Source organism: Orbicella franksi, chromosome 2 (assembly GCF_964199315.1).
Source record: "Orbicella franksi chromosome 2, jaOrbFran1.1, whole genome shotgun sequence".
Lineage (NCBI taxonomy): Eukaryota > Metazoa > Cnidaria > Anthozoa > Scleractinia > Merulinidae > Orbicella > Orbicella franksi.
The window spans coordinates 37,841,348-37,852,623 of NC_138146.1; the positions used below are offsets into that span (position 1 = coordinate 37,841,348).

Here is an 11,276-nt window from a genome sequence, read left to right on the forward strand (position 1 = left end):
GTTTCCTGCTATGTAAAAATACGTATCATGACAGACAGAACTGAACTCCATTCATAGCCATTAAACCGAAAAGTCTTTCTTGAAAATTTGAATTTTCGTCCACTTTATTTTAACGGACAACATTTACAAAACTCTGTTTTTGTTATCGAATACTTAGAAGAACGGAGTAGAGCACAGACCATGTTCCAAATCGTTTGTCCTAATTGTGCCGTCATCCGATTAACTTACATATAATCATAACTGTGTTATTTAACTAACAATAACTTCTTAAAATAGTGTTTAGCGAGTTAGAAGTGTCTGGAGCTGAAGTGTCTGTTCACGATTATTCAGTTAATTTAAAAGTTAAACTTGGTCCAATAAGGAAACTTTAAATATTTCCAATGTGCGTGCAAGAAAAAGACAGAATTCGTTGCAAAATATTTGACATCCTACTGAGTTCTGCAGCTTGTTAAAAACTAATTAACTCAACAGCGTTCCTTTCGTGCTTGCTTGTTTTTCCATTGTGTATAAAACTAATTTTGTCATTCTCAGGACAGAGGAATTTAGACAAAGAAGACACCAGCTGGTTCTTAATGTTGTAGTCAGTTGACAGACTTCATGTCGCCAAGAGACGACATAACCGAACAATTTCAAACGTGCATTTTGGTGCGTTTTACTGATAAAGTAGTTGGGGGGAGTGGGACTGGGACTAGAAGAAGCAATAGGCGTGCATCGGCGTGCATATTGTCCGTGACCTGAGTGTATTTATCTAAACTTCACAATATTGTACTCTGAACTTGCGGTAAATGTTGGCGAAGCCGTGTTTTACTCATGTTTGCTCGATGTCTCAAAATTATCGCAGCGTAGGTAATTGCCAAGTTTGTGGTCAGTTTTAATGTCTGCGGGAACTGTAAGAGGAAACAATCAACACTGGTGCTCCAATATAATCAAATGTACCGAAGCATCCAATATTTTTTATTTGATTGTGGTTTGACAGGAACTTTATCTTGTTTTGTGCCTTTACATTCCAAATTATTCTTTCTTAAATATTCTATGGTTTGTATGTTCTCGAAACGGGTTACGATGAACACTTTTTTTTATAAAAGAATATATTTTATAAGAATATCGGCTGAAATGTGCAAAATTTTAAGAATATTTTACAAATAAAACCAAAGCTGAGAGTTTGAAAAGAATATAATTTTGTGTGTTGAAAATTTGTAAATACAATACAACTATACTTTTCAACTAAACCGTAGCCAAAAAAAGAAAACAAAACAGAACAAAAACAAAAAGAGCACTAGCCGTATGTTCGATGCTAATACATTTCTGAAGAAGTTATGTGTGTCACATCAGGTTTTATTGCCTACAGTCTGGCTCCAAAATTACTTCAACGCCATCTAGACACCAAACACTTGTGATTGATAGTATTTGATGCCCCCAAACATTCTAAAACAGCAACGTCATGCGCTTTAATTTAAGAATATTCACAAGAACATTCTAAGCCTAAAATCGGCAGAAAAATAAGAATATTCAGCCAGGGCCGAGAAAACAATATTCTTAGAAAAAGAGTGTATTTCATTTTCTCTATTTGGAATGGACTCATCTTCCCTGCTCCCAAAGGTTTTCTTTATTTGTGCTACATTTAGCTAATGAGAGAAAGAAAGATAGCGCTGGAACAAAGGCTAGTAATACTTCTTCAGCGGCCATTTAATTCAGAGTTCGACTCAGTCTGCTATAGTAGTTTTGAAATAAAGAAATTTAACCTCTTCATCGCTTTGTGGGTATAGCGGGCACTTACATCGATTCGAGAGTCGCCTTCCCTGCTAGATTCGCCGTTTTTTGTGGCCTCCTCCCGATATTTCTGTATAATCAATTCAGGTTCTCCTGCGGCGATAGATCAAATCTATTTTTAAAACAATCAATGAGATGCATGTAAAGATAACGAAGGTCATTAATCTGAAGGCTCTAAAGGATGTTGTAAATGTTTTCGAAGCTAAATTGCTTATTCAAGCACGTCAACGACTTCAAAGTTAAACACGTTTTGCGTTTTAAGCGGAGTTCTTGGTAACTCTCTTGTCTGGCAATCAGCAAGTGTAGATGGAGAACAAGGGAACGGTGATTTAAGTTGGAATTTCGTTTCAGTAGCGGATGACCGAAGCTAAGAGACAACAGCCGTATGCTGAAACATTCAAAGCAAAACAGGTATGCAGTACAGTGTGACTCGAAAGCTTGCAAGGAGAAAATGAACAACAGCTTATCGGAAGAGAACTTAGCAGACACAAAAAGCTCCTCAGGAAACCAGCTTTGTTCCCTGTTGAAACAAGTACAAACGGGAAACGACATTACGTTTGCGGAATTTCGAGCGGTGTGCGCTTTCATCTCGTCTGCAAACGCCTTCTTTGCCGTTCTAGCCATTCTTGGTAACTGTGTGATTATTGCAACTTTTTATCGGTCTGAATCACTGAGAACACCATCCAACCTGCTCTTGCTTGGTTTGTCGTTTTGTGACTTGTTCGTCGGCTTAGTTACTCAACCTTTGTTTGTGGCTGAAACAGCTTTAGTCGCTGCTAATTCAGGCGTAGCTTGCACATTCAAAGATTTGTATGTAATATTTCTGTTCTTGTTTTCGTCGGCTTCTATGCTGCACGTTTGTTTAATCAGCGTTGAACGTTCCATTGCCATAGTTCATCCTTTTAAACATCATCGCTTTATAACCAAGAAGAAAGTTCTGGTAGTTTTCTTGGTGTTTTGGATTTCATGGGCGCTGCTGACCATTTTCACTCGACGCGAGCATGGAGGGGGCCTCATAGGCTACTCACGTATGGCGTTTGTTATTTTCAGTGCTTTAGTGGTTCTTGTAATAAACATCCGGCTGTGGATAGAAGCTCGGAGACATTCAGCGCTCATTCGCCTGGTTGAAAATTCTTTACAAAGTTACCCGCCATCGGAAAGTTCGGAAAACACAGGGGTGCGCGGTAATACCGCACGTGATACCAAGGCAGCGAAGACAATTGTGCTTATCATTGGTATTATGATTTTGTGTAATTTGGCGCTCATAGCAACATTCACTGCGCGCAAGTTTTATAATGTGCGTGGACGAGTGGTGACTTTGCTTTGGTTTGCTGCAAACACGATTGTTCTGTTAACTTCCGCACTGAATCCTGTAATTTATTTCTGGCGTAGAAGAGAGTTCAGGATTTCCGTTAGAAGAATGTGTGGTTGGCAAAATGCTGTTGGAGTGCAGCAGTAATAACCAGCCCGTTTTAAGTCGCCCTAAGAAGACGACGAACTGTTAGATTCGAGTTAGATGCAATGGCTAACTTGATCAATAACAAAGAATTCTGGAACGCCTGTAGTCTGCAGTTTGCCAAATCATACACCGCTTTTTGAACGGCAGTTTCCGACTTGCCAGTATGTGAGAAAAAGAACTTTATTTTGCGATTTCGCTTCACTTTGTTTGGTTGTTTCAAAGTTTATGATTTACTCAGACAGATCAAACGATTTCAAGTGGATAAAGTGAGTTGAAAATAAAATAAAAGAACCGAACTGTATTCTAAGTTTTGTTTTATTGATCAACAATCAAGGCTGCTTGGTGTTGTTGTCGTTGTTGTACTGAATTCTACTTTACTTAAAATATACATACATTTCTTTATTTATAGCGACATAAATTTGATTTGAGAGAGTCGCGAGAAGGGCGAAAATTTCCTGTAATAAGTAACACTCAAGGCCAAGAGGTATGAGAAAAATGTCATACAGCTCTATTCCGATCAAGATGTCCTCTTGATCCCGGACGTCTGTTGAAATGGTTTTTTTTTTTTCAGGCCATTGCACGCACCGTTGGTTTCGTTCACGTGATTCCAAAAAAGTGATCACGCGATGATCGTGTGATGAGTGACTGATGTTTGTTGACTTTCGCACTTTCTAACAAGATACAATCCAAGATATGTTGCAGAGAAGAGTTCGACAGATGCAAAATCCATAACATGGATAAGACTTGCCTCGAACTTGGTACTTTCGATGAGTTTGCAACAGCCGTGCTACAAACTGTGGCAATCCGCGCCAAGAGATGCTTGTCATCACGTGTCACTTTTTTAAATCACGTGAACAAAACCAATGGTGCTTGAAACAGCCTGAAGAAGCCATTCAACAAACGAACGAACAAAAATTGGAATAACGAAACGTACGTCACAGCAAAATTTTGCCAGAGTTATCATGTTCGTCTCTACCGTATTTCTGCCGCACGTTCGACTGGTCTTGTTACATTATCCGACAGAAATGCGACATCGATTCAAACGCCGAATTTCTGCCGTGTCGAGTCCAATACATGTTAATGTATTGAGCATGCGTAAATTTCGTCCCTCGTCCCAATGCTACCTGGCAGGAGGGCGCAGTAGCTCGATAATCCTGTTGCTGATATTCTAGACGCGATCTGTTCAGACGACTTGTTTACAAGGACAACTTGGAGTTTTTTAAACTTGAGTTTTTAACTGAAAATATTGCAGCACATACTGCTACATTGTCAGCCTTCTCCTTCTCGTTCCATTGGCGGACAGGTTTTCGCAAAATTAAAGTCCTTCGTCGCTCAGTATCTTCGTCCGCCATATTGAACACTCTACGTTTAAAACATTTTCCGCTGACCGACATACCCGACAGTATTAATTCTGAATTTAGTGCGACACAAGTGCGACGTATGAATCGGCAGTCGCATTTCTGCTGCGCTTGATTGAATCGATTTCAACATGGCAGAAGTGCGACGTATGAACCAGGCCTGAAAGTACTGAAAGTGCCAAGATGGACAATAGTTGCGTAACATAAATACACGAACGCAAGAAAAACTGGCAATAGTCGAAGTAAAAACGCATAGAAATAAAACTATGAAAAGTGAAAAAACATCACTGCTTACCGACTGCCCTTTTTGTACGCGTGGATAGTAAACGTAACGTAAAGCGGAATAGTTTTCGCAAAGAAGCTTCCGTCTCTTTCTCGATACAATACTCAGACAAAGCACAAAGTTCTGATTGTAACGTCAATTATACTACGATCAGTTGAGTAAGGCGGGACAAAAGTTTGGTCACCAAGTTTTAACGTAAAAATCGTGTTGTCACGAGCAACTGGCTCTGTATCCATTGGCAACTTGTCGGCTTTTGACGTCATCGGCAGCAAAGCGCGCGAAATTGTAGGCGACGCGACAGGCGACGCACGGCTGTTGATATTGTTACCAACGGAAACGAGGTAAGTTGCCCGTGACAACATATAATTTTAAGGCCAAAACTTCGTAACCAAACGTCCCTCGTGCCTTACTCAACTGATAATCGTAGTAACTAACCTAGAAATTAAAACAGTTACCTAACCTGTGTTTTCTATAAAACAATAAGGACTTAATGACTGGCCCGAAGGGAAACAGTGAGTTTTGTTTCTCTGAGACCCTCAATATTAGTGAGTTTTTAGCGAATTCAGAGGACGGGTGAAAAACTGATGTCCTTTTGAATCTGACGGCCTCTTAAGAACAAGCTTTGTGGTAGAAATAGACGGGTGTAATCATTCATAGGTAAAAAGAATACAGCACATCTGATACTGGGTAGCCTGGCTAAAAAATATGTGTCGTTCTTTCTGTAGAAATTACGTTATAAATAAAATGGCCTGCTCTCCATACCATTGCTCTATTAATCCACGGTAAAGATATCTAAGGAGTTTACAGCAACTACGATGGTAATTAACGCTGAGGACGTGCACTGTCGATTCAAATATTAAATTTATATTCAACCTACGAATCTCGGCAATAATTTAGATTCATTCAGTTTGTCTGTTACTATCAGAGCCATCCCAAAACTGAATATGTAAGACAGCGTTGAAATTCGGAAAAGAAAAACTAAATTTAAAAATTGGCCGTCGTGGCTCACGTTATTTTGACTTCACGTAATTTGGTCATTTCGCTTTGTTGTTTTGTAGAGGACGGCAAAGAAATGTACGCACGTGCACAGCCACTGTACTTTACCTTTTGTTCCGTGGAGTTCCCGCTCACGTTCCATCAGTCGACCTAAAATTATGATTTGAATCACTCGAAACTTCCAGTGGCGAATGGAACAGTGGGCTCGCAGATGAAATCGAGCCTAATGGAACAGTATCTTCCAGTTTTTCCGGGAAAGAGAACTACCTCGCGAAGTGTACCCAAATTTTTGAAAATATTCTTATCACCGTTTCCTTCCATTTGATTTTCCTCCCGGAATTTCTAGAATTTTCGTTTGGATGGTTCACATCTCGGGAATTAAACAATTTTCGGGTTCAAAAGTCTCGAAATCTTTGCCGGGTTAAATGCCGGGAGAGCGCCCCTGCTCCCGTTGTCGATCGTGATGTGGTTTGCTTTAACTCCCTCATTTTGAGTCTTTCTCATTTGACTCTGTTGATGACTTCCGCCCAGGTTGTCGAAACGTCAGTCACCAACAACAGTTCGTTTCAGAACTACCCCCACCCGGACGATCACAAGTCCAACTATTATATTTTTACGAGGATAAAATGTGTTTCTCGCCATCTTTTAATGAAAGAAAATATATCTTCGATACATTACTTAGTGATTTGTACCATTTTCTTTTGAGTTTCATTTTCGTAATTTACACTCTATCGGTGAATGAATTAATGACACTTTATTTCAATAGGGTGTAGTTTCCATTATGGCCCTATATCGATCACAATGAGGTTGAAGTGTCAAAGTGGCAGTTTCTTTACACTCGATAATCTACAACATAATTATCATCGTTAGCATATGTTCGTACCTGGCTGCTTCCCACAGGAGAAAAAAAATCATTTTTATTTTTTACATGTTGCCTAGTTCTTGAAAATTCCTAGAGCAATATCGTCTGTTACCAGAGATGCGTGCGGAGTACACGGTCTATGGACCAAAGTGGGATTAAACGAAAATAATTACTTGCTAAAACTTTTTTGAACTCTAATTCATAAAGACAAATGTTTTTATTTGCCATGCTGTCGCTTTTAGCCGTCCTCGAGCGCTGAAAACTCTCTTCAATAAATTACCCCACACCACTGATCACTATTTACTCTTTACACCGTCTATCGCTCATGACATCCCGCGACATTTATCGCAAATTCCCGATATTTCTTTTCACGGTGATGATTTTTACGTTTTTCTTTTTTTACTCAAATGCTTTTTTCAGTTCATTGTTTCTAAATACGAGGCATCCGAAATTACCAACGCTTGCACGTAAATGTAAATTATTATGCAAAATCGATCAAGTGCGTCTTTGTTTACTACTGCCATTTCTCATTTCCAAACAAAGCGCTTTCAAAACTGCTTTTTAAAGACTTAGCTTCGGCAGTAATAAAGTTTAGTGAAGTCATACCTCGCGCTACATAACACGACTGATGTTCAGAATACGTGATCGTACGTATATGTTGCTGGACGAAGCAGTTTTTCCTAGGAACAGACATGGTCATTACTCAGCTTATTGTTGCTTTCCGCGCCATTGTGGCCGTGATTGGTCTTTCAGGAAATCTTCTAGTGGTTGTGACGGTTTCTGTGGAGAGTAGATTGCATATTATGTGTGATATCCTGTTGGCAAGCCTGGCAGTCTCGGACCTACTCGGTCTGATTCTTACTAACACATACAATCTTGACTGCATGATTCAGGAGAAATGGCTGTACAGTGAAACAATGTGCTATCTGCTGGCTTTCTTTTCCAGGTATTTCTACCTTAACACAGTTCTTCACCTGGTTGCTGTGTCGTATGAGCGATACAGAGCGATAGTAAAAGAACCCTTTACATACAATGGCATCATGACTCTGCGGAAAGGGACGTCTCTGGCACTGCTGTGGATCATTCCAATTCCATTCTGCATGGGCCCATTTTTTGGTTGGGGAACCTACGTCTACAACCCGAAGTTGTACGTTTGTGAACAAGGATGGACGGTCCAGAGCGATGCGCACTTGAAAAGATTGATCTTTTATGCCATTTTCGGTCTCGCCTTGCCTTTCCTGGTTATCTCGTACCTGAACTGGTCTGTTTTCAAAACAGCAAGAAGAGTGCAACAAGCCGATCTAGAAATCCAGCACACGCTGAACCAAAATAAAGGTCAGAATGAGGCAACGACCAGAAAAATCTTTGATAGAAAAGCAGCTGTTGATGTGAGTTTTGTGGTTGGTGCTTTTCTGGCGTTTTATATCCCCCTCTGGATCGTAAATATTTGCCGTCAGTTCATGAAGGATGTTCCAATTATGGCTGTCAAGTTCACTAATGCTATTTACCTCGTCAGTTCTATGGCTAACCCAATCATCTACTCAATCCGCAAACAGGCCTTTCGAAAAAGTGTTAAAAAAAATGATGAGGCGGATGGTATTCAGATGTGCAAGCAACTTTGTAAATGATAGAGCGATTGTTGCAAACCATCAAGGATCCCTAACCAGGCATAGTGGGGAGACCAACGCCATCAACATCCCTTCCAGACCAAGTATCGTCAGCACGGGTTCCAGTGCGCCTAATGGGAAAATCGTCGATGTCAATGTCTATTCCAGAGCCGTCGAAATGGGCACCCCTTCCGACGGAGCCATGGAAATCAGTGCTGCCTCCAGAACCGTCCGCATTTCCACCCCGACCCGGCCCAGTAATGGGAATACTCTCACATCATCCCTTCCAGAACCCTTAGTAGTAGCATCCGCTCAACAACTGCGGATATCATTACCCCTTGCAGGCCCAATTGAAACACTGTCGGCATCAACATCTTTTCAAGAGCCGTTGACACCAGGAATGCTCCCAGTCTCAGTGAGAAGTTCGTCGACAACAGAATCCCATCCAAACCCAATAAGAAGACCGTCGCCCTCGAAGTATGTTCAGGATCAAGCGGAGATACCGTCTACAAAAACATATCATCGTGACACAATTTCCCAGCGGTCCAGCGGAATACCTTATGGATGCACACGCCGTTTCCCAGTACGTAAGCTTGGCGTTCAAATCCGTACGTCTTGCGTTCAGTTCAGTTTGGAAAGAGTCGATACTGATAGAACTTGAGGGAGATTTTGTATCAAAAGGGGATGATCAGTGTAAATCTTACGCAACTGAAACTGAATTATGCAATTATATTGTTAAATGCTTATCCTAACAAATTATATAATCGAAATTAAGAACAGTAAAAGCTCTAACTGAAACCATATGTGGCTGGGTGGAGCACATGCGAGAGCCTAATCTGGTAATAGCAGTTAATAGCGTTATATAAAGTCAAATAGAGGAATCTTTGTTTACAATAGTTATCTCATTAGCATAAGCTCTTCACTTTCTGATCAAACTACAAAAATATCACCTCTAAAAGATGAAATTATGACACGATTAAGGGTCGCAAGAAATTTGGGACCAAAGTATTAAATACTTTTTGTGTGAGGTGGGTTTAAAACTTAAAAGTTCACAACTAATATTTGGACTCATTAGAGCTTTTGCCATCCAGAAATTTTGCAATTTTTGAAAATCAATATCTCTTTCAATATCAAACCCACCCAGTCGATTGAAGAATTTATTTCAACGAAGCCAGTGCTGTAGCAAAATCAATTACTTTTCCACACTCAAGTGACAGCTGCCGTAAACATTGACGTCAGCCAAGATTTCCCTATAAGTAATAGTCCGGTAGAGTTATAGTAAATCCTGGCTGTTAGACATGCGGTACCACATGGAAATTTAAGTTTCAGTCACTGCAGATTTCACGCCAAACATTGCTGTAAAATCACTGTTAACGAAAATGCCTTTTACCATTTTCCTCAGGACCACGGTGTTTTTGGTGACCGATTGGTTAATTTTTTTATAAAAAGAATGTTGCTATAGTAATAAATCTCTCCTATCATGCATGTTTTGCAATTTTTTTACGCTTACAGTATCTTTAGAGACGAAGCCAAATAATGCCATCGTAGCGTAAACAAGTCAGTGAATTCGGCTTTTTTCGTAGGTTATCGTCCGATGTAGGTGAGGATATCGGCCATTTTCGTAGTTAATCGGTAGTTGTCGAGTAGATGTTCCAGTGATATTTGGCTACTTAAGTTGTTTGTCACGTTTTGTGGAGTAGCTTTGTCTCAAAACCACGTTTTCTTGTTCCGTTTTCTCAGAAACGAGACGGTATCGTTTCAGTTTAAGGGTGATCTATTCACATATTGGGGAGGCGCGGTGGCCTCAAGGTTAGTGCGCTCGTCTCCGGATCGAGCGGTCCGGGTTCGAGCCTTGGCCGGGGACATTGTGTTGTGTTCTTGGACAAGACACTTTACTCTCACAGTGCCTCTCTCCACCCAGGTGTATAAATGGGTACCGGCGAACTTAATGCTGGGGGTAACCCTGCGATGGACTAGCATCCCATCCAGGGGGGAGTAGAAATACTCTTAGTCGCTTCATGCTACAGAAACCGGGATAAGCTCCGGCCTGATGGGCCACTTGGCTCGCATACAGACTTTACCTTTATTCACATATTGGCGACAGCATCCAATCAGAGTAACGTTTGTAATTGTCAAAGTAGCTATGTCCTAGCTTGACAAACAAATTGGTGAACGCATGTTGTTCGGTATCTCTAAAATGGCCGTATCGAAATATAAATTGGATTAAGGACGGTGCCTAGCTAATACAATGGCCGGTATTTTCCACCGATATAAAGGACAATCTGGAAAAAGAAAATCTCAGCAGGGGCGCCTATTGAAATCCAAAAAGAAAGCTGAGGGTAGCTACGCATTTTTCAGAGATGATAAACGAAAAATTATTTATTCACAGATTTCCTTATTTATTATTTCATTTATTTATTTATTTATTTATTTGTTTATTTCTTCCTTATCTATGAGGATCTTTGAAGTACTTAGCAAATGGTAACATAAATAAAACTGCTTGAGCGATCTGTGTACATAATAATTCTTAAAAACATTACCCAATGTTTTCAGTGGTCTTTTTGCAGGATTTTGATAACAAAATCTTATAATTTTCTGCAGACGGCAACCAATTTTTCAACTAGATGCCGTTAACATTAGCTCAGTGACTAGCGAGATGCCGCTATTGTAGTGTTGCTGATGTAAGTACAATTTCATTAAACTTGATTTGGTCACAGAGGACACTTTCCCTTTCGTTGAAGTCGCGTAGTTAGAAATCGGTCTTTTTCTGGAGACAATAAGAGATTAATTGTTCGCCTGAACAGATCAGAATTTTTAGTAATTTCCACGAATGGCTGCCAATTTTTTCGGAAAAAAACGTTTCCTTTTAGTAATACAGCGACCGCAAATAGCCCACTCCAAGTACGTGCGAAGTCGAGATTCGGTTGTGTTTTTCGTGTGT

General features: G+C 40.2%; 1 protein-coding gene and 2 pseudogenes across 1 annotated transcript; all 3 read left to right on the plus strand.

The window, feature by feature from the left end:
• Nucleotides 1-2,152: 2,152 nt before the first annotated feature.
• LOC145479739 (octopamine receptor beta-1R-like) lies at nt 2,153-3,543 on the plus strand. Its single transcript, XM_081458175.1, has one exon. The coding sequence runs from the start codon at nt 2,156-2,158 to the stop codon at nt 3,227-3,229; it is 1,074 nt and encodes a 357-aa protein (XP_081314301.1). The 5' UTR covers nt 2,153-2,155; the 3' UTR covers nt 3,230-3,543.
• A 141-nt stretch (nt 3,544-3,684) lies between these two features.
• LOC145479737 (trace amine-associated receptor 8b-like) lies at nt 3,685-9,012 on the plus strand (annotated as a pseudogene).
• A 2,014-nt stretch (nt 9,013-11,026) lies between these two features.
• LOC145470095 (uncharacterized) overlaps nt 11,027-11,276 on the plus strand; it is a 2,326-nt pseudogene continuing 2,076 nt past the window's right edge.

Bases quoted from the DNA above. Each gene is read 5' to 3' on its own strand.
- LOC145479739 (XM_081458175.1), top strand. From the start codon at position 2,156: ATGCTGAAACATTCAAAGCAAAACAGGTATGCAGTACAGTGTGACTCG.